Source organism: Nicotiana sylvestris, chromosome 8, assembly GCF_000393655.2.
Source record: "Nicotiana sylvestris chromosome 8, ASM39365v2, whole genome shotgun sequence".
Classification (NCBI taxonomy): Eukaryota; Viridiplantae; Streptophyta; class Magnoliopsida; order Solanales; family Solanaceae; genus Nicotiana; species Nicotiana sylvestris.
Window position 1 is genome coordinate 122,826,687 of NC_091064.1, and position 27,034 is coordinate 122,853,720.

At 38.7% G+C, this 27,034-nt stretch overlaps 1 protein-coding gene across 3 annotated transcripts; it reads right to left on the reverse strand.

The window, feature by feature from the left end:
- Window positions 1-5,519: 5,519 nt before the first annotated feature.
- LOC104220272 (glycerol-3-phosphate acyltransferase, chloroplastic) lies at window positions 5,520-27,034 on the reverse strand. 3 transcript variants are annotated; one of them, XM_070153148.1, is made up of 14 exons: window positions 26,592-27,034; window positions 23,054-23,151; window positions 18,063-18,143; window positions 14,136-14,222; window positions 13,895-13,992; window positions 12,042-12,099; window positions 10,764-10,865; window positions 10,614-10,675; window positions 10,419-10,529; window positions 9,665-9,743; window positions 7,794-7,913; window positions 7,603-7,716; window positions 6,043-6,221; window positions 5,520-5,939 (listed from the first exon to the last, which is right to left on the reverse strand). In XM_070153148.1, exons 1-13 carry the CDS (start codon window positions 26,926-26,928, stop codon window positions 6,087-6,089), a joined length of 1,482 nt encoding a protein of 493 aa, XP_070009249.1. In that variant the 5' UTR covers window positions 26,929-27,034; the 3' UTR covers window positions 5,520-5,939; window positions 6,043-6,086. The 3 variants fall into 3 exon arrangements, with proteins under 3 accessions (XP_070009249.1, XP_070009250.1, XP_009769409.1); XM_070153149.1 differs by having other exon boundaries at window positions 5,520-5,946; XM_009771107.2 differs by lacking the exon at window positions 18,063-18,143 and having other exon boundaries at window positions 26,592-27,032.

Genomic DNA, 27,034 nt, shown 5'->3' on the forward strand with positions numbered 1-27,034 from the left:
AATTACATGGATCCAAAATCTTTTCTAAAATTGATCTAAAAAGTGGTTACCATTAGATTCGAATGAATCCTCGAGATGAATGGAAAACTGCTTTTAAGAGCAAATATGGGCTTTATGAGTGGTTAGTTATGCCTTTCGGCTTGACTAATGCACCTAGCATTTTCATGAGATTAATGAATCATGTTTTTAAGGATTTTCATGGAAAATTTGTTGTGGTGTACTTCGATGATATCTTGGTCTTTTCTAACACTTTAGAAGAGCATGTAGAACACCTAAAACAAGTTTTTGAAGTTCTTAGAAAGCAATTTTTATTTGCTAATCTTAAAAAGTGTACTTTTTATGTGGATCGTGTGATTTTCTTGGGTTTTGTAGTTAGTTCTAAAGGAGTTGAGGTTGATGAAGAGAAAATCAAAGCAATAAAAGAATGGCCTAAACCTAAGAGTGTAACTGAAGTTAGGAGTTTTCATGGACTTGCTAGTTTTTATAGGAGGTTTGTGAGAGACTTTAGTACCATTGCTTCTCCTTTAACTGAAGTTATTAAAAAGGATAAGATTTTTAAATGGGGAAAAGAACAAGATGATGCTTTTAACTTGTTGAAAGAAAAGTTATGTTCTGCTCCATTGTTACAATTGCCTGATTTTTCTAAATCTTTTGAAATTGAATGTGATGCTTCGGGCAAAGGAATAGGTGTTGTTTTGATGCAAGATTCTAAACCTATTGCCTACTTTAGTGAAAAGTTGAGTGGAGCCACATTGAACTATTCCACTTATGACAAAGAGCTATATACTTTGGTAAGGGATTAAGCCACAAGGCAACATTACTTGTGGCCAAGAGAGTTTGTCATTAAAACTGATCATGAATCCTTGAAATACTTGAAGAGTCAAGGTAAGATTAGTAGAAGGCATGCTAAGTGGGTTGAATTCATTGAAACGTTTCCTTATGTAATTTCTTACAAACAAGGGAAAGAAAATGTTGTTGTTGATGCACTTTCAAGGAGATATGTCTTAGTTTCTACCCTGACTTCTAAATTAATGGGTTTTGATCAAATCAAGGGACTTTATGCTAATGATGTTGATTTTGGCAAATTTTTTGCAGATTGTAAGTTGAGTCCTTTTGAGAGGTTTAACCTCCAAGATGGCTTTCTCTTTAAGGAAAATAAGTTGTGTATTCCTAATTGCTCTTTACGTGAAGTATTTGTAAGGGAAGCACATTGTGGAGGGCTTATGGGACACTTTGGAGTCCCAAAGACACTAGACATACTGGCTGAAAATTTCTTTTGGCCTGGAATGAGAAAAGATGTTGAAAGAATGTGCGCACAGTGTTTGGAATGTAAACAAGCTAAATCTAAAGTGTTACCACATGGTCTTTACACGCCATTACCTGTTCCTACTTCACCTTGGATTGATATTTCCATGGATTTTGTGTTAGGTTTGCCTAGAACAAGATATGGTAAGGATAGTATATTTGTTGTGGTAGATAGGTTCTCCAAAATGGCTTCATTTTATTCCTTGTTTAAAGACTAATGATGCCTCACATGTTGCTGATCTTTTTGTAAAAGAGGTTGTCAAATTTCATGGTATACCTAGAACTATTGTTAGTGATAGGGATGCTAAGTTTTTGAGCCACTTTTGGCGTGTGTTTTGGGGGAAGTTAGGTACTAAATTGTTGTTTTCTACTTCTTGTCACCCACAAACTGATGGACAAACTGAAGTAGTTAATAGAACCTTAGGAAACATGTTGAGGGCTGTTTTGAAAGGTAAATTAACTTCATGGGAAGATCACTTACCTATGATTGAATTTGCTTACAATAGAACAATCCATTCTTCTACAGGTATGTCTCCTTTTGAGGTTGTTTATGGTTTTAATCCCTTCACTCCCCTTGATTTATTACCATTACAAACTAATGATATTGCTAATCTTGATGGTAGGACAAAGGCTGAGATGATGAAAAAAATTCATGAACAAACAAGGCTTGCAATTGAGAAGAAAAATGAGCAAACTGCCTTGAGAAAGAATAAGGGACGAAAGCAAGTTATTTTTAAACCTGGAGATTTAGTTTGGGTTCACTTTAGAAAGGAGAGATTTCCTTCCAAAAGGAAGTCAAAGTTGCATCCTAGAGGAGATGGCCCATTTCAAGTCCTTGAAAGGATTGGAGACAATGCTTACAAGTTGGACCTTCCTGGTGAGTTCCAAGTAAGTGCCACATTTAATGTTGCTGACTTATCTTTGTTTGATGTAGGATCGAATTCGAGGACGAATTCTTTTCAAGAAGGGGGGAATGATAGCATCAAGAACAAGGATATATGTAACACCCCGTAATTTGAATCGGTTGTGGATGAATTAAATGAGTATTAGCGTGATGGTAATTGAGTGGTTATGATAATAAGTGTACGAGGCATATTATAGGTGATTTGGGGTCTAAGGAGAGGCTTAAATCCAAGTTGAAAATTTTCATTATAGCTGAAAATTTTCAAATGAGTATGCACAAGACCTCACTTTGGGCAAGCATATCTACCTGGATACAATGAGTTGTGTGATTCACAACCTATCAAATTCACAATAATGCAGTACGCAGAACTAGAGCAACCTCCAAGTCTGTAAAGAAGAAAAAGAAGAAAAGTTCACTTTCTAATGATTTCTCTAATATGGTGAAAAGCCCGATCAGTAACAAAGAGAATATGACTACTGTTAAAGGTGATACTCATCTTGGTGCTGGTGATTTTGATAATAGAGTTGATGTTCAGCTTGTTGTATGTTTCAAGAAGGATGGAACCATGGTGGATGGTCCTAAACCTGTTGAAACCACTTTTACACAGACTAAATTTGAAATACCTTGTTCAGATCTGACTAAATTTGAAATACCTTGTTCAGATCTGCTTGACAAATTTAAAAACCTTGTTCAAGATGTCTTGAGAGATACTAGATTCTCATTTAGTGATATTCCAGAGGTGATTTCTGTTGGTGGTTCAACACTAATACCAACTGTTCTTGATGATATGGTTGATCCTGATAAAACTGTTGTTAATGGAACTGCAGTGATGACTGGCGTATTAGCCAATGAGGAGAACGAGGGTTTTGCATTGCTCAAAACAGCTACTGACAAATCAGGTTATACTGAAGAAGTGATCATTGGGATGAATGTTGCTGCATCTGGAGTTTATGGGAAGGACAAAATTTGTGATCTGAACTTCAAAAGAAAAGTTGCTGAACTATGGAGCAAGTCTTTGATGGTGGATTGCAATCTCAAGGCTCCCTTGCCCTTGTCCTTGTCCTCGTCCTTAGATCAGATCTTTGCTACAACAATTATGAATGAGAAAAATGTAGCTGAGTTAATCTTATCGCAATCCCAGGTTCTAATTCTACTGGAAAGATGAATTTTATTATAGTAGAGGCCTGCTCACCTACATGGGCGAAGGCTGATGCTACAGATTGTACTCATGAAACTGTTAGGAATTCTCTTGACATAGATCCTCCAAAGATCTTTGAATTTATCCCATGGTGGCAAAGTGGTGTACCTTTGAGGACCTTTCTCCTAGCTGCTGTAGTAACTATGATGCTCAATTATTTCATTCAATTCTGTCAGAACAAGAAATATGATCTATTTGGTCAAGGAGGTACGATAATGATTGATATGAGTTCAGGAGCATCCAATTACATCAGTATAGATGCAGTGACAGTGCTATCAATTGAAATCAATAAGTTATTTTATCTTTTATTTTCCCTTTTCGTTTCCTGGTTTGAGCTCCTTTCAATCCTAAATTCTCTCTGTTCGTATGAACTTTGTCCTCCCAAATGTGAAGGGAGTCATGAAGGATATTTGTGGGATTCTAGAATTATTTATATAGTTGCTTGCTTTATTTGTCTTATTGGGAGTGCTATGTTCCTTTGGAAGCACCAGAAACTCAAGAATATTATGAAAGGAATCACCATATCAAAGTGGACATCATTCCATAGTCTTGGTTTAAGTGAATTTGAAAGACATGATGGCTTAGATGAAACTAACGTAACTAGAAATGGAGCTTCAGGAAGGGTGTACAAAGCTTTCAGATGTCTTGTGCCTTTGGCCCAAAGTCTTACATGGTCGGTTGGAGTTTTTAGTTCCAAGGGAGTTCTTCTCGATCTTTTTGACGCCTGGAAAAAGATGAAGAATATCAGGCTTTATGTTAGGATGTTTGTCCTTGTGGATAGCTATGAGGAACTTAGTTCACAGAGAACTCAGGTGTGCAAAAATCTTGCAAGTTGAAGTTATGCAAAATCTAGTTGCTAGCGTGATTCCTACAACTGAAAAATCACAACTGTATTGTGAAAATGGTGACGAAATAATGCGAATTGCTGTTCCCTCTTTCACTCTTGTGTGTTTCATTGGTCCATGCCTCATTAACGGATAAAATTAAGTGGAGACTGCTTGGTACACTCCATTTTATTCATGTGCGTCATGACTTTGTGCTGAATGTCAGATTTTAGTTTTTTGCTCTTGTAGCAGAGCAGTCTGCTTTCCACCAGCTTAGATCAGTTGAGCAACTCTGTTATATCATTGTGCTTTGGCAAAGAAGTGGTTGTTTTGTTAATGGGATACAAATTGTCATTCAATCAATTCCAAAGAACACCAAATTTATTGCCTCAAGGGTGGAGTTCCTTCTGAAGTTGTTTGAGAGCAAACTTTATGAGAAATCTTGTTTCCCATCTGATGCTAACACGGAAGGGACGTGCTATTCCAGACAGGACAGCAGGATGGTTGATGTCTATTACTGCTAAATTTCAAGATTTCCTAGTTTTAGGGAGATATCTTATAATTGGTGATCCCGATGGTAATGTCACCCTTGAGGACAAGGGTGATTTGAAGGGAAGGGATCTGATACAATTTAAATTGGAAGTGCCACATTTTCATTCTTTGCATTTTGATTCCTTTAGTTTCTCTAATTACACAGTTGCCCCATTACTATTTTAATAGTTGAAGTTAGACCCGTGTCTTTGTTAGGGCTTCTATATATTCTGTTTTGTATCCATTTGAAGGTATGAATGAAAAATCCTTTTATCTTATTTGTATTATTTTCTTCTCTTCTTAGCTTAGCTTAGCTTTAGTTAGATCCTTCTTCCTCTGAAATTCATTATTCTTAACAGTTACCAAAAAGAACACTGCAGTGCCCGCTGCTAACGTAACGTGAAAGAAAGGAATGTAGGGGTAACCAAGGAAGCAGATGGTGAGGTGGAGAAAGATGAACAAATATGTACATGGGAGAGACAACAGAATGAGGCACGACAACCGTTTGCAATACATGCATGCTCTTGTGGATATCATATTCAGTTCCACTACGTATCAAGCTAAAGGGCCTTTCAAGTTCTGCTTTCATTAGGGGTTCGAGAGGCTCATTGTAGCTACCATTCCTCTTCGATTTAATTGATAAAAGGGGTGACCAGGATGCTTCCATCTGCATCCTGGATTACCAATCGAAGGAAAATAGGTTAATAGCCACTGCCGTTGAAACTAAATCTGACTACATTTAGCGCTGCATCAAATGTAGTTCAAACAGCATCTCACAGTTATAGAAACTATAAACAAGCAGAACTGTTGCAGAGCATTTATTATATTTCCGAACAAATTGGAGTACCGCTTCTAAGGTAAGATGAGCAATCTAGGATACCTACGTACTTACTTAAAAGGTCAGAATTGACGGTGCTTGAAAGCTATCATTGCTAATAGATTCAGATCCAACATGTAGTAGATACAAGGTAAAAGTAACTAACTATACATTCGTGTCAAAAGAATTATCTAAGCCCTGCCAAAAAATTTCCTTCGGTATGTAGGCTGTAACTTCAAGAACTACTTGTTCGTATCAATTGGACAACTCTCCGCATAGACCAACCACATGCAAGCGCAAAGTGTGGCATAGTTTGTGAGTGTTATCCTTGTGATTTGATTATAACTTCCAAACAAACATCTGCAAACTAGTGTAATTCAGAGACATACAGAGACACGACGATATAAGCCAAATGTTCCAGTTCTAAATTTATCCAACAGATTTTTATGGGTGACGAACAAACCTGACTGAAGCAACAAGGTATGGAAAATAAAGTTGGAACAGAAGCTACTGCCATGGTTGTGATAATGAAACGCTGGGAGTTGATACCTCCTGTCCCTGTTTGCCATGTATAGCAGAATTTAGCACGTTGTACTGCTGGTTTACAGAGTCATAAAGTGCCTTTGTGTAGACCAGCTTAGCCTGCATTAAGAACAGTATCCACTCTTAAGCCCTTCACATTAGGTGCAGTTTTCTAAAGCTTTCGTGGATTCATCTCCAATTTCCTTGATCAAAAAGACCAACCACAATGCATTTCCCCAACTATTTGGAAGGAGGGGGGAGGAAATAGCAGCTTTGAATGATGACAGTTGATTGAAAGAAAACAAAAGTCCCAGCGGCATCTCATAAAAATAAGATGCATATCTTGGGCTGTAAAATGGGACATCAATCTGAGATAGAAAAACCCATGGAAATAGAACATTACAGAGAATTCTTACTGTGAAAAGAAAGAATACAGTGAATTGGTGAAATCATTTCCTTTAATGATCGATAGGAAGCAGAGGCAAGTGGGAAATGTTTGAGCTTCAGGTCGGAAAGCAGTGAAATTAGTTAAACCATCTTCTTTACTGAATGACAGAAAAGAGCGACAAAAGAAGAATGTTTGAGCTAAAGGGCTGAGAGATTGTGGGAAGAGGAGAAGAATTTTGAAACAGAAAACTGAAGCCATAGAAAGAGGTAGAAAAACAAATTGTACAACTGCCAAGTACAGCAGCCGAACAGCTTTGGTAAGCTTAAAATAAAAGAGAAAACACAGGAATGAAGGTTGACAGCCAAACAAGTCAGTTAACACCTAAAGGAGGTGGCTTTATATTGGAAATTAGTTGAACTGAAGTCTCACCAACTTCCTACATTATTTAACACTCCAGGAAAATTCATCATTCATTTGAATTCCATGGAATACTATAATTTTCTTATTAGCACATTAGAAGGTACATTTCAGTCTTGTTTGTTAAAGAATAAAAAAGATCATAAATTTCCATCTTTGCTTCTTTTGATATGGAAACAGATTTCACAGTCCTCAGCAAGCTACAAATGCATATTTAGCTTCAGTTTACAGAAATAACTTAACAAGAAATGAATAAAATAAAAACAGTGTCCAATAAATGTTTTACTTGCACACTGATAGTTGCTGTGGAGCTTTTCTTCTTAACTTTCCACCGTCAAGAGAATAGCTCAACTGAAGGAGTCAAAACTTCTAGGAACACGGGTCTTAGCAAAGATCAAAAACGTTCATTTTGATCACCTGTTAATTTGGTCTCAAATAGGAAAAAGAAAATGCATATGAAAAGTGGATTTTTGTCCAACTTTCCTTCTCCTTTCATTCTCTGTTAGATCAAAATAGTTTTTTTTTTTTTTTACTTTCTCTTTAAATGATGGCGGTGTCCACGCCAGCTTGAGTATTAAATACAATAAGTTCCCTCAAGTCTCCCAACAAATATTCACTAAACCTCTCATTAGGCTGCAGAATTTAATCCAAAAAGAGCTTCCAATAATTAAACGAAATGAACCTCTAGCAACCAACCTCTTCAGAGTCTTCCAAAGCACCAGCAACCTCATGAAAATCAATTTTGGGCCCCACGGATATGCCAGTTCCATGAAAAGATATTATTCTTTTCTCTCCAATATTTTTCTCAACCTGTACGTAAGCAAGCAGGGCTATATAAAAATGTACAAGTCATTACAGAAACAAACATAGTTGTCACATAAACCAACCTGGGGCGGAGGGGGCATAATATCATAGCATAATATTGCTAGAGGATAAATGTGACCAGGGACACCAGCATGTTCTACAAGCCTTCTCATGTTGTCTGTTGAGGAAGCATCAAATGGCGCCTCAAGAAAGACAAGCAAAAAGAGTCAACCGCACGTTGGACAGAATCAATCAATCAACTATGCATTAGTCTCTGATCAGTTGGAACCCGTTATATGATTATGGGTTCTCTAAACCTCCCACTTATCCCTTCACAAATATTTAGCTTAATCAATCAATCAACTATGCATCAGTCTCTGATCAGTTGGAACCCGTTATATGATTATGGGTTCTCTAAACCTCCCACTTATCCCTTCACAAATAATTAGCTTAGTCCCAACTAGTTGGTATTACCTATATGGATCCTTGGCTAATTTGGATACAATAACAAAAGCATCTCTTAATTAAAGCAAGGTTCATAAATACCAAAACTTTTGAAACCAATTGTTCATCATACATAGGTACACACTATATATAGATATATTACATGCTAAGAGAAAAAAGAGAAATTGCCAGAGCTAACATTATCCTAGAACTGTCACAAGGCAAATGCAATGGAGATGTTTATTGCCGAACATACTGAATAGAAGCAGTAAACCGTAGTATGTACCTTTGCTATATCAAGAGGATAAAAACAGTTAACTCTGCCTTAAAAGTTACTACCGTATGAACAACCTCACCTAGGAAGCGGCTACTGTCAGGAACACAAATTGTTGACACAATACTTCGGACAACTCTAATTTACCCTCTAAAGAAGTTCATCTAGCGAGAAGCAATCAAGAGCAGCAAATTATTTAATCAGCGGATGAACTTCTTTAGATGGCACTTACCCTTATTTAGAAAAGACTGGCTGACTTCCTGGTTTTTTTATTCAAAGAAGGGAAAGATGGAGAGGAAAGCACAGACGGGAAAGAGAGGGAAAGCTCCTACTGAAGCCATCAAGTGACATATAAAACAAAGTGACATCTTATGCACAAAAGGCGATTAATGCAGATAGTGCAGGGGTTTCCTTCAATCTGGTGGTCTCAACCAAGGAAGAAACATTACAGCTCACGGCCTCAGTTAGCGAAATCAGGGTTGTTGCCCTGTTGTGAAGACAACTGAATGCTATTGTTACTTATTTCACTTGACATCGGCCTTCTTACCGCTGCTTCTGCCTACTACTATTCTTTTGTTGTGCTTCCTGGACAAAAGCTAGTTAGCCTTTTCTTTTACTTATAATTCAAGTAATATTAGTTATTTGTGTAAAGAAACAATTCGTCAACCCACTAACATTTTTAGTTGCTTATTTTTTTTAGTTTTCATACAGTCGGTTACCTATGCAAATTGGCATGAGATGTAATCCAGAATATGTGGGAGCCTTCCCCTGTTGCCTAGGCAGGGAAAGCATATTTCCCCCAAAGGTATTAAGAATCAATTAAAAGAATGAATACGGCAATAACACATACTTCCTCCATTTCAATTTATAACAGCTTTTCTACTTTGGGACTTCCCAAAGTGTTTTCACCATTCCACTGGTATTGTTACTTTGTACAACATGCAACAATTCAAATTCATTTTACTATTCCAATTTCAAATTTTCTGTGATGTTTTCTTTATCAAACTAACTGTTAAACCATTATATTTTTTTCCTCTACTACCACTAATAAAATGCAGAGCCAAATTAACATCTGAAACTCTCCTTCGTTCAAATCATATAGAATGAAACTGAGAAAATACATTATCATGAAAGGATTTTGGCCACGCTTATAAAATGTACATCCATCAAAATAGAATGTAAAAACTAATATATAGGGAAACAGAACAATAATCGAAATCAAAAAAGAAATCTTACTGGATACCATTCTTTTGTAATAGGGTTTGGCCTATCTCTTCCACCACTAGGAGCAATCCATATTAGTTTTGATCCACCCCTGGACCACAAGTACACGTATCCTCAGATGTATGCTTCCATCAAATGGGGCAATAATGGGCTATCTTGAATTGCCAAAAGTATATATATCCTAAGATGTTCTCTTGTATTATTATGCGAACGATGGCATTCAGTTACTCACCCAACACTTTAGGACTTAGAGTATGAACCCGGTAAAGCAGTCATATGGTGGACGATAATTGAATTTCACATATCCATATTCATGAGGAAACCTCCGTCTATCATATTTGTAGTATCTACTACACATTCCACATTAGACATCATTTTTACCACAACTTGCTCTTTGGTTTTCTTCCAGGCAGATTAATCAAGTGGGGTTGAACTACCTCATGAAAATGAACTATCAAACATCTAATAAAACAAGCTTTTTCAATAGCTAGAGAAGATGAGACGAGATTGAAAAAATAGGACCACACATGCAATATTAGGTTTAGCTTGCCATTTTTAATCATGTCCACTACGCATAGACTTTAAAGAGAGAATCTTCCGTTTCATTTACAAAACTTAGCAGAGACAATCTTGATTAGAGATTGGCACAGATAATATTGGTAATAGTGTCTCCAGAATGGAACCCCGAGACTACCTGGCACAACTTGCAAAGTAAAAGCTTCATCAAAATACTCCAAAAAGGACAAAGTACTAGCAGCATAAGTACCTCAATAGCACAGCCATCTCCTTCAAGCTTCTTGTGTTTGCTCTCTTTTTCTTCTCGACAAGTTTGGGGTCATCACCCATATGTTTTTTCGAATAAACACACAGGAGATTCCTAGACATAAAAAGCTTGTCAGCTGTCTAAAGTAAATGTGATTTCTGAACATACTTTGACAATGCTACTTATCTAATTAAGCACCTTCCCATGCTGAATGGCTTGCAAAGAGGATCAGTAATAACTCTATCTCCTGCAACATAGATCTGTTTACCAGTAAGCATAGATTAGTTAATTAAGCTGCTTGAGGTATAGTTATCTTATAAAGTGCAATTGGGTGAAAATGATTTTAACTATGTTCTCAGCAATGTATGGGTGCTTCGATTCAAGCAACAGAGCAATAACCGCTGGATCTGCTTCACTTTGGTGGTTTGACATCAAAACAACATTATCGCCCTGAAATTAGTATAGAGAGATACTGATTCAGTTAGGACAACAGCAAAAGGATCAAGATAAAATATAAAAAGCCATGCAACAGAAGAACTGTCCCCTTATCCAAAAAAATAAAAGAAACAAACAGAAGAACAGGGCAAACATATCGACTAACAAGTTTGAGCTTTTTTAACAGTAAACGGAGTACGAAAAGGAAATATCAAGAAAAGAACTAAGACTTCACAGTAAGGTTTTTTTTTCTTTTGTTATAAAATTGTTAATCTTTCTTCTGGACAAATTGTACCGCAAGCACTCAAGAGCTCTCCATATATAGTTAGTGCTATACAGCATCGAAGAAGAATATTCAACTTTATAAGAAGATCCTTTTAGGCGTAAACCAGCGAATATCCAGGTGATAAATAAATAGCTGGTCCACCCACAACATCTTGAGCCAAGATTATTTATTCGTGTCTCTTTTTAATAATGAGCATATAATTTTGATGGATAAGGAGAGCACATAGTTCTAACTGGCAAGTAACTTCTTTTGAAAGACGAAATGCATAAAATGAGAAAGACATCTAAATTTTTTCATTAAAGAGACGGACAAACCGGCATAAGATAATAGAAGCTCTGAAGTAGGAACATTAATATAATTCAACTAAATACATAACATATTAAAGCTAAGTAGTTACAAAGTCTTAGGGACATTCATCCCCACCAAGGAAGCTGCTGAATAGAGAGGAAATTAGGAAACATTATCTAGTACATCCAGTTAGGCAAATCCTTTAAGGGGTGTAAAAAGCAAAGCCACGTTAAGCTCATGTTTTGAGAATGTGCTCCAGAAATTTTTTCCAGCATTACTTGATTATTCAAGGAAATTTACATGAAGGAGCTCTAATTGTTTAGCAGATAGTATGCCAACTTCAGTTGGCAAAACCTTTCATCTGATTTACCAAAACCACTTAAAGAGCCACATGGAAGCAGAGCCCAACCAGTACAAGAACAACAAAAGTGTTTTATGCTTGGGCTGATTATTTCATGACAGGTCTCAAGTGAGATCTCATGGAAAGTATAAAGTTTCAATTCAACTGTTTCACTTTATGTGCAGTCCAAGCAATATAGCTATCCCCTTATTCATACTATCACACGCACAGAAGAAAATAATAAATAGTGACACGCTGAAAGTCTGAAATAATGAACCTGCTTGAGCTTCTCTTCTATTTCACCAAAAACTGATATATTGCCAACATAAGAACTCCTAAAAAGTCAAGAATGCTAGAGGTTAGAGTCAGAAATAAATCATGATCTGCAGGGCACAAGGTTGTTTACTTCAATGCAAAAGGCCAAAGAGCTTGCTATTAACCACATTTGAAATGTATTCTCTAAAGCTGATTAAAAATTTTCTAATAAACGAGCCATGCATATCCATAATAGAGATATTGTTCATCAGCGGCCCCTGGTAGAGGCATAGTGAATTCCTTGAACAACACAACCATCTAACATCATACCTTTTTTATGAAAGACAATGTAACATCATACTTATCTGTCAAGCAATACAGACTTTGAATTTCCTATCAATTCCACAACTCAAAAATGTGCAACTTCACTATTTAACAGAGGAGTAACATCCCCACATTATAGCAATTTTACATGAATAGCTAACCATCAATAAATGCTAATGGGAAAGCATGGACTTGTCACTTGGTAAATCGACCCACACAACTCAGTGAAGTGCTAAACACAAACTAGCTATTAAACAGTCAAATAGATACATCAACTTAAGTACTAGCACCACTATGTGGTGATTAAGTTGTTCATACAACGACTACAACACCTCAATTTGTAAGGTTTTTTGTTAATTGTTCCTCCTTTCAGGAGATTTATTATTTCATCTCTTCCAAAATCTCTATCTACATACCAGTAAAGCCATGACATGCAATGCACAAAGCAACAACAACAACAACAAACCCAGTAGTTTCCCACAAGTGGGATCTAAGGAGGGTAAGATGTACGCAGCCTTACCCCTACCCCGGAAGGGCAGAGATGCAACGCACAAATCAAATTTAGAAAACTATAATAGGTTGCTCCTCCTTAGATATGTCACCAAAACCAACATACTCCCTCTATCCCTTTTTGTTTCACATATTACTATTTGAAGAGTCAAATAACATTTTTCTTTAATTATGATTTTCTTTTCAGTGTTTTATATTTTTAAACTTAAAAGTCCAAAATAATTTTTATGTAGCTTCTAAATATACGTATTTGGATCATAAAATCAATGGAATAAGGTCCAATCGAATGGATAGATTGTTAGGCGCACAGTACTTCGATTGTGTCATTCTTCTTACTGCAGGAATACTATGAGGCATGCTAATCATCACCGGGTAAAAATAATGAATAGATATTAGGACATGACCAATTGTTCATCAGAAAAGAGCAATGACTTAGCTCTTTCCATCAGCTAAAAATAGATGGAGAATTTTCCCAACCAATAGAGAAAATAACATTATTAAACTTACAACTGCAATGAGGAAATAATTAGGGTAATAACAAAAGATATTTTCCCTGTACATAAATGCAAACAATTTAGCTATCCCTTACATCATGATCAAAATGATTTTCTATAGCCATTAGGACAACTATTCTAACATGACATAATCCCTTTCCCCTTCAGATATAAGCAATTTCAGTAGTTTTACTATCAGTCTCTCAACCTAAATTTGCAACATGTTATTCTCACATATATTCCCCCACCTGCCAACCTTTTATGAACTAGTACTAGCTTATCTGTACCTTACATCGTTCCATTATCTACCAGGTATAAAGAGGCCATATAGAGCAGGCCAGGTCTGAATTTATTGATCTCAACAGGCTGGTGGATACAGTGACAAAAATATGTGGACCACACCCGGTTCAGAGGATATCTTTATGTTGTTTACACAAATAATGCCTATGAATTCAGTCGTTAACCAGGTCAAAAGAACCACACTAATTTTAAGTTAATCAAACTATTACATGATCTTTAACGCAACAATAATAAAATTGAGACTGACCTGAAATCAAGTAAAGGGCGGATATAATTTTGGCCAAACTTGTAATAGTCAAAAGGTTCACGAATGGCCTTATGATGTGGCGAGAACTCAAAAGCATCCTGAAACAAGGGTGTTGCCACATTTACGATGTCGCATTTTAACAACTTGACAGAATACACGTGTGCATGACTGAAGTAAGAAAACAAAGATACAGATCCCAACTTCTAGTGTGAATTGTAAAACCCAAATGGAAGAGGACTACCTTCACATCCACAAAAATACGATCCAACGCAAGAGCCATGTTATACAAAATGATCTCATCTGCTTTGGGTACTCCACTTTGTAAAACCTTAAAAAGAAAAAAAGGCAATCAGGAGAAATCAAGAGAAGCACATGACCCGCAAGAAGTTTCAAATAAGCAAAACAGAAAATGCCAAATAGTTTTGGGTCTCAACGGACTCATTCTCTCTCTAAGAAAAGCAATACATACAACAACAAACCCAGTGTAATCCCATAAATGGAGTCTGGGAAGGGTAGTGTGTACACAGACCTTACCCCTACCTCATAAAGATAGAGAGGTTGTTTCCAATAGACCCTCGGCTCAAGGAATAGTGGAGATAAAGCAACCAAGTAGCAAACAATAGTAACAACAATATAATATGGTAACGGGCGCGAATGACACAGCATGTAATAATAAAGAACCATGAATAAGAAAGTACACTACTATCTGTCAACCTACAACCCTAATCCTCAACCTCCACACCTTCCTATCATGGGTCATATCCTCAGTAAGCTGAAGCAATAACATGTCCTGCCTAATTACCTCTCCCCAATACTTCTTAGGCCTACCCATTCCCTTCCTCAGACCCGCCATGGACAACCTCTCACAACTCCTGACCGAAGCATCTATGTCTCTCCTCTTCACATGCCCGAACCATCTTAACCTCGATTCCCGCAACTTGTCCTCCACAGATGTCACTCCTACCTTGTCCCTAATAACTTCATTCCTAATCCTGTCTTTCCTGCACAGACTGACAATATGCTTAAGTCTAAAAGAAGTAGTCTTCCGAGAAGGAGATAATGAACTCTTCTACATTTTAATTGGAAAGAGAAAGCAAGTAGCAGACCAATTCATTGACATTCAAATTAAGATGTAGCTTGAGGCACAGGAAAAAGTAAGACACATAGGACAAACCAAGAAAAGAAGAAAATTCAAATATAAGAAACTTGTTAAAGAGTGTGAGAATGCACGGAAGAAAATATAATTGATATTATTCTCATCTGTTAAACATGATACAATGAGCCCTATACATAACATGTCCTACTCCTAATACATATGGGATTAGGGTTACATAATTATTCTAACACTCCTCCTCAAGCTGGTGCATATAAATCATATGTACCGAGTTTGTTACATATGTAGTGAATAAGAGGACCAGTGAGAGACTTGGTGAAAATATCTGCAAGTTGATCATTCGACTTCACAAACTTTGTAGCAATATCTCCCGAGAGTATCTTTTCTCTGACAAAGTGACAGTCAATCTCAACGTGTTTAGTTCTCTCATGGAACAATGGATTTGACGCAATATGAAGAGCAGCTTGATTATCACACACAAGTCCCATCTAACTAATCTCACCAAATTTCAACTCCTTGAGCAACTGTTTGATCCAACTTAGCTCACATGTCGCCATAGTCATTGCTCGATATTCTGATTATGCACTAGACCGAGCAACCACATTATGTTTCTTGCTCTTCCAAGATACCAAATTTCCTCCTACTAAGACACAATATCCAGAAGTAGAACGTCTATCAGAAGGTGATCCTGCCCAATCAGCATCTGAGTATCCAACGATCTGCTCATGGACTCGATCCTCAAACAATAAACCTTTGCCTGGAGCTGATTTTATATACCGAAGAATGCGAACAACTGCATCCCAATGACTATCACACGGAGAATCCATAAACTGACTCACAACACTCACAGGAAAGAAAATGTCAGGTCTTGTCACTATAAGGTAATTTAATTTACCAACCAACCGCCTATATCTTGCAGGATCGCTAAAAGGCTCCCCCTATCCTGGCAGAAGTTTAGAATTCGGATCCATCGGAGTATCAACAGGTCTACAACCTGTCATTCCTGTCTCCTCAAGAATATCTAAGGCATACTTCCGTTGTGAGATCACAATACCTGAGCTAGACTGAGCGACCTCAATACCCAGAAAATACTTTAGTTTGCCCAGATCCTTAGTCTGAAAGTGTTGAAAGAGATGTTGCTTCAATTTAGTAATATCATCCTGGTCATTGCCGGTAATAACAATGTCGTCAACATAGACCACCAGATAAATACAGAGACTCGAAGCAGAATGCCGATAAAATACAGAGTGATCAGCTTCACTCCGAGTCATGCCAAATTCCTGGATAACTGTGTTGAACTTACCAAACCAGGCTCAAGGAGACTGACTGCTTTAGACCATAAAGTGACCGGCGCAAGCGACATACAAGGCCACGAGACTCCCCCTGAGCAACAAATCCAGGTGGTTGCTCCATATAAACTTCATCCTCAAGGTCACCGTATAAAAAAGCATTCTTAATATCCAGCTGATAGAGGGGCCAATGGTGAACATCAGTCATGGATAGAAAAAGGTGGACTAATGCTATCTTAGCCACGGGAGAGAAGGTATCACTGTAATCGAGCCCAAATATCTGAGTATATCCCTTGGCAACAAGACGAGCCTTAAGACGATCAACCTTACCATCCGGACCAACCTTGACTGCATATACCCAACGACAACCAACAGTAGATTTACCTGAAGGAAAAGGGACGAGCTCCCAAGTATCACTCGTATGTAAAGCAGACATCTCGTCAATCATAACCTGTCGACATCCTGGATGAGACAATGCTTCACCTGTAGACTTAGGGATGGAAACAGAGGACAAAGAAGATAGAAAAGTATAATAGGGTGATGACAAACGATGATAACTTAAACCGACATAATGGGGATTAGGATTAAGGGTGGTCCGTATACCTTTCCGAAGTGCAATCGGTGTACTAGGAAGAGACAAGTCCGCAGTAGGAGCAGGGTCAGGTGCAGGACGTGAATCAGCTAGGCCTGATGCTGGGTGCGGACGATGATGATATGTCAAGAGTGGTGTTCCTGTGGCAGGGAGTGTAGGAGGAGCCACACTAGACTCCCCAACGATTGGAATGGGTAAGACGTCTGTGGCGGAAGGTGAAGGAGGAGCTATAGTAGACTCCTTAAAGGTCGGTATAGGTAAGACCTCAGATATATCAAAGTGGTCAGAATGGTCATAAGAGGTAAAGAAAGGTTTAGACTCAAAAAATGTGATGTCGGAGGACATAAAGTACCTACGAAGATGAGGTGAGTAACAACGATATCCCTTCTGAACACGAGAATAACCAAGGAATACACACTTGAGAGCACGAGGAGCTAGCTTATCTTTCCCGGGGGCTAAGTTATGAACGAAACAAGTGCTTCCAAAAACACGAGGGAGAACAGAGTATAAGGGTGACTTAGGAAACAATACTGCATACGGAATCTGATTCTGGATGGGAGATGAAGGCATCCGATTAACCAAATAACAAGCTGTGAGAACTGCATCGCCCCAAAAACGTAACGGAACATGATATTCAATGAGAAGTGTGCGAGCAGTCTCAATGATGTGCCTATTCTTTCTCTCTGCAACCCCATTTTGCTGAGGGGTATAAGGACAAGAGGTCTGATGAATAATTCCTTGAGAAGTCATAAACTGCTGAAATTGAGAGGATAAATATTCTAAGGCATTATCACTGCGAAAAGTGCGAATGGAAACACCAAATTGATTTTTAATTTCAGCACAAAAATTCTGGAATATAGAAAACAACTCAGAACGATCTTTCATTAAGAAAATCCAAGTGCATCTTGAATGATCATCAATGAAACTAACAAAATAACGAAATCCCAAGGTTGAATTGACTCTACTAGGACCCCATATATCAGAATGAACAGACTCTGCATGACTCTCAATATTACGAGGAAAGGATGCTCGGGTATGTTTCCCGAGCTGACATGACTCACACTCTAATGTAGATAAACTAGACAAACTAGGCACTACTTTCTGAAGCTTGGATAAGCTTGGATGTCCTAAACGTCTGTGAATTAGGTCTGGAGGATCTGTAACTAGACATGCCTTGGAGGAATTGAGTGAGTTAAGGTAGTAAAGGCCTTTTGATTCAAGTCTTGTTCCAATCGCCTGTCCCGTACTGCGGTCCTGCATAATAAAAGAATCATCAATAAAATATATACCACAATGGAGGGCACGAGTCAAACGACTAACAGATGCAAGATTAAAAGGACAGCCAGGGACATAAAGAACGGAATCTAGAGTGATAGAGGGTAGGGGATTCGCTTGTCCAACACCTTTTGCTTTAGTTTGAGACCCATTGGCTAAAGTAACAGTGGGAAGAGACTGTGAATACGCAATATTTGACAAAAGTGATTTATTACCAGAGATATGATCAGAAGCGGCTGAGTCCACAACCCATTGTCCAAAAGTACTAGACTAGGAAACGACAAGCAAAAGAATTACCAGCAACAGAAGTATCAGTCTGAGCAATAGAGGCTACTTGTGGAGATGTCTGCTTACTTGCTCGATATTGAAGGAACTCATTATACTCCCTTCAGATAAAGAAAATCCCTGGTTACATGTAGTCTCGGTATGAGCAACATAAGCATTTTTGGGTAGGCGACCATGTAAAGAATAGCACACTTCACGAGTGTTTCCAAGTTTATGACAATAAGAGCACTTGGGTCTAGATCTTCCAAAACGACCTCCTTCTCGTCTATTCTCCATAGTTTGAGATGCCCGATTGTCCACTGACTGGGATACCAGGACAGATGAGTCAAGTGTTAGTGATGAGCTCACTGGGTGACTTGGTGCTGCAGCAAGGCGAAGTAATCGAGAGAATAATTCATCAACTGTGGGGACAGTCGGACTAGCCAAAATCTGGTCACGTACTGAATCAAGGTCATTAGGGAGTCCAGCGAGTGTAAGAACTAGAAACATCTTATGTCGTTGCTCTTGTTGCTTTTCAATACTAGCAGAAACTGGCATCAATGTCTCAAATTCTTCCATGACTACCTGTACTTGTCCCAAGTAAGTAGACATATCTAATTCTTGCTTCTTCAAGCTTATCATTCACGATATTACATCATAGAAACGAGATATGTCATTAGTGTATAAATTACGAGCCTTTTCCCAAACTAAATAACATGTCTGGAATGGACGGAACAAGGGCATCAACTTGGAATCAATAGATCGCCACAGGATACTACATAACTGAGCATCGACCTTCTCCCAAAGTGTTTTGGCCTTTTCATCACCTTCGCTAGCCTTTTTTGTTAAATGATCTTGAACTCCTTGACCTTTACACCACAACTCGACAGACGAAGCCTAAGCTAAGTAGTTTGAACTTCCCATTAAAGGTTCTGAGGTGATCATAATACCGGAACTGCCAAAACCCGGGTTTTTAGACCCGAAAGCATCGACTCCCAAAGACATCGTTGGATTGAAGTGAGGTCTATAAAATTATCACCAAATAACAGAAAGAATCAATTGAAAACTCGCTGAAACAGATGGAGACACTGTTTTTTTTGCCGGAAAATTACTGTAGCTGCCGGAAAAACTCAAAGTGGTCGGAATCAAACGAAAACAGTATGGGTGGGGTCGGAATTGGTACACGACCCAACTGTTCTGAAGAAAGTTTTTCAAAAAATGGCCGGAGGGTTCTGCACGCGCCGGCATGTGAGCTCACGCGCGTGAGCTTCTAGTGGCGCGTGGCGGCGCGTGGGACTTCTATTGCCGGAGATTTTTCTAGGGTTTGGTCACCGGACAGTGGCGACTCTTGTGGTAGTGTAGGATTTTGCACAACACTAACAGAGACAACGCAAACACAAACAGCCTTGAAAATGTCGCCGGAAAAAGGCTTCCGGTGACTGATTTCTCTTCCTGAAATCGCTGGAATTTGTGCACATCGATAAATCTCTCACAATTGCTCTGATACCATGTGAGAATGCACGGGAGAAAATATGATTGATATTATTCCCATCTGTTAAACATGATATAATGAGCCCTATATATATACATAACATGTCCTACTCCTAATACATATGGGATTAGGGTTACATAACTATTCTAACAAAGAGATTTATCTCTGTTAGAATTCTGCCATCCTAAGGTCATATATTCCATGCTCCAGGAAGAAATGATAACGAACATGTCGAGTGACAGACTACACATAAACTCTTCACAAGAGCTTAACCTATTATCATGAGGTTATTTTCTGCAATTTCCAGCACATAATTGGTTTATGGAAAAGTCAAGATATGTCAAATTGTGGCTTCTCTCTCCATTTTACCTTTTCTAGCTCCAAAGTTTCAAGTATTGTTACTGGTACACTACAGAAAGAGGTTTTGATGCCTTGACTTTGAAAGGTGAACTTTATTTTTTCATACCAACAGCACATGGTTGTATAGTACCATCCACTAAAACCCAAATGATCAAATACAATAGTAGAAACAAAATAAACATTCACCATCTTAAATATATTTGGAGTGTCGGTTGTCAGGTATGGGAACTTGGAGGAGTAGTGGGAATGCGAACACTATGTGATCAGCAGCAGCGGACTGTATAAGAGAATCTGCGAGAGAGGTGTTAGGGGTCTCAACCGGTGTCTCTGGTGGGCACAAAGGAGATTGGTGGTGGAATGAAGTGGTCCAAGGCAAAGTGGAAGCGAAGAAGGCGGCATACCTGAAGTTAGTGGAGAGCATAGGTGAGGAGGAGAGGCGAGCGTGCATGGAGAGATATAAGGTAGCTAGGAAGTAAGCTAAATTGTCGGTCACGGAGGCTAAGAATGCGGCTTATGGTCGTTGTACGAGGAACTGGGGGAAAAAGGCGGGGAGAAGAAATTATTTCGGCTGGCCCAGTCGAGAGGGAGGAAGGCTCGAGATTTGGACCAAGTGAGATGCATTGAGGACGAAGATGGAAGAGTACTGGTGGAAGATGCCCAGATTAAAAGGAAATGGCACTTACTTTCATAAACTTCTGAATGAAAAAGGGGATCGTGATATTGTGCTAGGCGAATTGGAGCATTCCGAGAGTCACCGTGACTTCGGGCACTGCAGGCGTATCAAGGTCGAGGAAGTCGTGGGGGCTATGCGTAAGATGAGTACGGGCAGAGCTACCAAGCCAGACGAGATTCCGGTGGAATTTTGGAAGTGTATAGGGAGAGCAGGTGTGGAGTGGTTGACTAGGTTGTTTAATGTTATTTTTAAGGCGAAGAGGATGCCAGATGAGTGGAGGTGGAGTACGGTGGTTCCATTGTATAAGAACAAAGGTGATATCCAGAGTTGTAACAATTATAGTGGTATCAAATTACTGAGTCATACCATGAAAGTATGGGAGAGGGTGGTTGAAGCGAGGGTGAGGATGACAGTGTTTGTATCCGACAACTAGTTCGGGTTCATGCCGGGGCGTTCCACCACAGAAGCTATACACCTTGTTAGGAGGTTGGTGGAACTGTACAGAGAGAAAGAAGGATCTGCACATGGTGTTTATTGACCTAGAGAAAGCGTATGACAAGGTTCCTAGAGAAGTTCTCTGGAGATGCTTGGAGGCAAAAGGTATGTCGGTTCCTTATGTTATGGCAATTAAGGACATGTATGATGGGGCTAAGACTCGGGTTAGGACAGTAGGAGGGGACTCTGAGCATTTTCCGGTTGAAATGGGGTTACACCAAGGCTCTGCACTCAGTCCGTTCTTATTCGCCCTGGTGATGGATGCGATAACAAACCATATTCAAGGGGAGGTGCCATGGTGCATGCTATTCGCCGATGACGTAGTTCTGATTGATGAGTCACGAGCCTGTGTTAACGAGAGATTGGAAGTGTGGAGACAGACTCTTGAGTCTAAGGGTTTCAAGCTAAGCAGAACGAAGACGGAATACCTCGAGTGTAAGTTCAGCGCTAGGCCGGAAGAAGTGGACGTGGATGTGAGACTTGAGTCTCAAGTTATCCCAAGTAGAGATAGCTTCAAGTACCTTGGTTCGGTTATCCACGGGGGAGGGGAGATCGACGAGGATGTCACACACCGTATTGGGGTAGGATGGATGAAGTGGAGGTTAGCATCTGGAGTCTTGTGTGACAAGAGAGTGCCAACGATACTTAAAGGTAAGTTCTATAAAGCGGTGGTTAGACCGGTCATGATGTATGGGGCTGAGTGTTGGCCTGTTAAGAACTCACATATCCAAAAGATGAAAGTAGCAGAAATGAGGATGTTGAGGTGGATGTGCGAGCACACTAGGATGGATAAGATTAGAAATGATGATGATATTCGGGAGAAGGTGCACGTGGCTCCCATTGATGACAAGATGCGGGAAGCGAGGCTCAGATGGTTTGGGCATGTACAGAGGAGAAGCCCAGATGCTCCAGTAAGGAGGTGTGAGCGGCTGGTTGTGGAAGGCGCGAGAAGAGGTAGAGGCGGCCTAAGAAGTATTGGGGAGAGGTGATCAGACAGGATATGGCGAGGCTTCAGATTTCCGAGGACACGACACTTGATAGGAAGTTGTGGAGGTCGAGTATTACGGTTGTAGGCTAGGAGGTAGTTGAGTCTTGCGTTACTTTGTACCTTTGTGAGCCTAGTCCGCTGGGGTTTTGTCTAAGATAGTTAGGGGCAATGTCGTGTCTTACTATTTTCTATTTTCTACGCAGGATCCATTTACTAGCCATCGTCTTTGCTTTGCATTTTTCTTCTGCATTTTATGTTCCTTTTTTCCTATGATCTCCGTGGTGAATCTAATATTCTCTCCTTTTGTCTTTTTATTATCTTGAGCCGAGGGTCTTTCGCAAACAGCCTCTCTACCCCTTCGGGGTAGGGGTAAGGTCTGCGTAAACACTACCCTCCCCAGACCCCACTTATGGGATTTTACTAGGTTGTTGTTGTTGTTGTTGTTCATCTTAAATATATTATAATGTTCTTTAGTACCCTAAGATAGCATGTTATACCCCCAGAAAGTAAGTCCATTCAAGAAGATTCTTACATGTATGACCAAACACATTTAAGCTGACAAAGAACCCAACACCAAAAAAGTACATTAATCAAAAGGCTGAAGAAAGTTATTTTACTGCATTCTGATAGTTATGATACAACTCCTCCATCCCTTCAGCAACATTAAGCGGCAGTTTTTCATCTTCCACTGCTTTCCGAATAGCAGATAGCAAATCTGTACAAGAAAGAGAACACTCAATGCAGGGGAAAAAGTAGAAAAAGGTTCATTCAAAACAATTAGAAGCGATCTACCAAAATACATGTCACGATACACGAGCGCAAGGCATCTGCTGAGCAGTATGTTTAAATTTAGCAAGCAAAACCAAGCCAGTGAAAGATGGTAAGGTGACTAGACAAGTGTCAACAAGGTCTTACACTTATGAACTGCCACAACATGTTAGTAGGTTTCCAAATCCTTTTAAGAAGAAGTTTTCAAGAATTCGGCAGCAGTCCTACTATTCTTAAAATGTATATTGCAATCCAACCCTCGGTAAGATGCCCAAGGTTTCTCTTTTTGACAGGTAAATAATATCAACAAAATACTTCCCAACAGTAATGCACCCATGTGCTAAAACATACTAGACACCATGTAGCAAATCAACCTATGAGATACCTCAAAAGAAGCCAAAGAAACACAAAGTAGACAACATATAAATGCCTAAAGCGATCTCATAACATAGATAAACAAAAAAAACAGAAATAAAACATTTCCTTTCTTTTTGCTCTTTCTTCCACAGATGTGGCACTTCTCACAGCACGACAGAGCACCTGTTGGAACTAGGTATTTCCAAGTTTTAGCTCGACTCCAGAAAACAGTAAACCAGTGCCTAGTGAAACATATGTTACTGATTCACCAGTCTCCCAACTCTTTAACCCTCAAAACCAACAAATCACTAATTAATAGAAATTCTACACTCATCCAGAATCACCTCAAATGAAGGAGAGAAAAGTAAACCATTAACAGCAAAAGGAGTGGCCAAACATGACATGTTTTTAAGATCCTACTTCGTACATTTCATGTAAATAACTAGCCCCTAAGCTAGCACACCGGTTGAGAACTGCTTCAGATGTCTGTCCTTTTAATCTTTCCAAATCAATCTTGTTTGATTAGAAATTATAAGTAGGGAATATAGAAGAGAAAAAAGGCACAACTCACAGCCCCAAAAAAAAAAAACAGGATAGGATTTAATTGAGTTTACCCAAAAAGACAAAGGAAGGAATGTGGTGGGGGGAAAGCAAGTCATGGAAAGGAAGGAAAAATGCTCCATTAAAGTCTTGAGGAAGCATTCTAAGAACCTTAATATTCTCTTTTTTTTATGACCAAATATAACTTTATACCTCAACTTATTTTACAAGAAACTTAAGACTGCATTTGTACATAGTTTTAAGTTTTATTTATGCCAAGTACTTTTTTTTATAAGGAAAAAGAGACAGTTTTGCTTTTATGTCAAGTACATAATTCTTTTAACTTATTTCTTGATGGATAATCATTTTCCACTAGAGTATACGATTTACAGTCTATATATCATTAGACATGAAACAGTTTAAAGTGATTATCTTTACAAAGACTTTCCCTCATGCCGCTACTTGCACATTTTCATCACGTAACAAGATAGCAGTCATAACAATTATGAGATCATGACAATTAGCAGAGGAAATGAAATCCTTCAAAAAGCAATGGAGAAGATATCCAAAGGAATTAAAGACAGTATCAGAAAGAAAACTTAGCTAATCCTTTTTACATTTTGAACTAGTTAAATATGTCGAGTGAAACTAGAAGAATAGCATCTAGACCACAGAGTGCTTTAAAGTGGTATTTGCGTCTAATCCCCAACAAAATTAGCAGCCATGTGAGAAGATAGTATAAGTGTATGTGTCATGTCAGTCAAGATCCAACTAGGTGATGCCTTGTCAAAAAAAGATCCAACTAGACCACATTGTTTTCCAATCTTTGCATGAATTTTGAGATTTATAAGCTACGACAAAATAGAAGTGTAAGCTAGCTCGAATCTAAGACCCCGAATGCTTCATCCAAGAAGGCTACACGTTGCGTTCTTACCGCCAGATCAAAGACCTTGGGGGGGGGGGGGGGAACAATGCATTCCAGTCTTTTTACAATCCAAAAGCACAAAAATAACGACAAGGTCCATGAGGCTTGAAACGAAAAAAGAGAAGAAAAGAGCACCTTTCCCTGAAGTGAACAACACAATTTACAGGAAATAAAAAAAAATCAAACATCTACGAATTTAGTATAACAAGAATTAAATTGAAATTAAACTACTAATTTCAACACCAAATATACAATAGTGCCATATTAGTCCAACTCCTCGAACTTGAGATTCAAAGAAGCAATTGATTCTCGTGGGACTTGCGTTGTGCACCATTGTTTGAAGCGCAAACTTCTCTAAGGCGCATGATTTTACATATGAAGCAACAACACCTTGCTTCACTTCATCGCTTTAAGCGACAAAGCGATGGCTTTTAATAACACTAATGCAAATTAGTCTATAGCTTTTACCTCTCAGCAATCAACTCCTTTAAACCAAACAGATGGAAAAGAGAAAGCAAAAAAGAGTAGAAACCAGTTAGCTTCTTAATTCTCTTTAACAATCCTGTCTTGGTAGTTCATCTGGTTATTTTGATGTTCATAAAAAGGTTTTCAACCCCTAACTTTTATTTAGCCTTACCCTTCAATATATATCCTTCCCCTCATCACATCCCCTATTAACTGTCTCAGTCTCTTACCATCCACAAATTATCAAGCACCATCATCAAGATGGACTCACATTACGTTATAGTGGCACCGTTCTTCAAGTTTAGTTCTGCTAGTTGTCAGTTTAAGATGTCCCTATGAAGTTGAAGCAACAAAGCCCAACTGATGTGTTTCATAGAGGAACACTCATTGAGCTTACTGTAACCAAAACATACTTTACCTGTGCATCAAGGTTGACAAATTCATTGAAATGGTGTTTGAACTCTTAAGCATGCTTCCACAGACCAGTATGCTATTTATTGCATAAAAAAAATAATTGAATTAATAGTTTAATACCACTACTGAAACTGCTCTTGTGACCAATCATCTCTTAGAATGGAACGTTTTTCCTACAAGTCTATTTGACAGGACTATTAGGAAAAACATAATATTAAACAAACCTCAGATCTCCATCACTTTATTTTACCTTGAACAATGAACATAGAGTTCACTTGTTCATGCGGCAAAACCAATTATAACTCCAAACATTCACAGTAAAAGTCCATGCCAAATGGGATATCCTTACTTTTTAACTATCAGCTCAACACAATTTTTTATCCTAACAAACAAACTGAAGTTCAGGAAGAGGAAAAAACAGAAATATAAGCTCTCACAGAAGAGAAAAAATCTACCCGCGCATTTGCGAGTACCATGTATGTTTAGCATCGTTAGCTGTGAAGAATATCAAGGATTTCAATGCATTCGAACAAAAACGCCGTCGTACCGTAAATGCGTACAAGGGACACTGACACATTACGCACAAAAATGCACGAGTGGATAGAAAATAAACCACACTGACATAGCACAAAATGCAAAAGATATTTCAAATTGAAAAAAAAAAAAAAGAGCAGCTAGAAATAAACCTTCTCCAGTACGAGCGTCAAGGAAGGCACGCGACTGCGGAAGCTCATGATTCTCAGAAGTAGAAACTGCGACGGCGGCGGCAGCAGCAGCAGTTGAATTCGATTCCTTCTTCTCTTCAACTATTTCCGCCATTCCACGAACCTTCGAAGCACAGAAAATTGCACACCGTAACTTCCGAATTGACAGTAGCCTGGCAGCAGCTTTGACTGCAACTACTGGAAGTGAAGTTGAAAATGAAGCAGAAGATGAAGACGAGGAAGAAATTAAAGGCCTAGAAATGTGTGAAGAAGAAGAAGAGAGAGTGGAGGAAGAAGGAGACGCAGAGAGGATCAACATCACCACAGACTAGGCGGTTTTAGAGAGAGGGAACATTTAGAGAGAGAAAGACTTTGGAGAAACGAAGTGAGGAGGGATATGAATATGTGCATTAGCGTGTGTGTGA

Bases quoted from the DNA above. Each gene is read 5' to 3' on its own strand.
- LOC104220272 (XM_070153148.1), bottom strand. From the start codon at position 26,928: ATGTTGATCCTCTCTGCGTCTCCTTCTTCCTCCACTCTCTCTTCTTCT. The intron at 10,676-10,763 runs GTTAAAATCATT...ACTGGTAAACAG, and splicing joins CATACATTGCTGAGAACATA to ATCTATGTTGCAGGAGATAG. The intron at 7,914-9,664 runs GTAAGATTTCTT...GTCTTTCTTGAG, and splicing joins TTACAAAAGAATGGTATCCA to GCGCCATTTGATGCTTCCTC.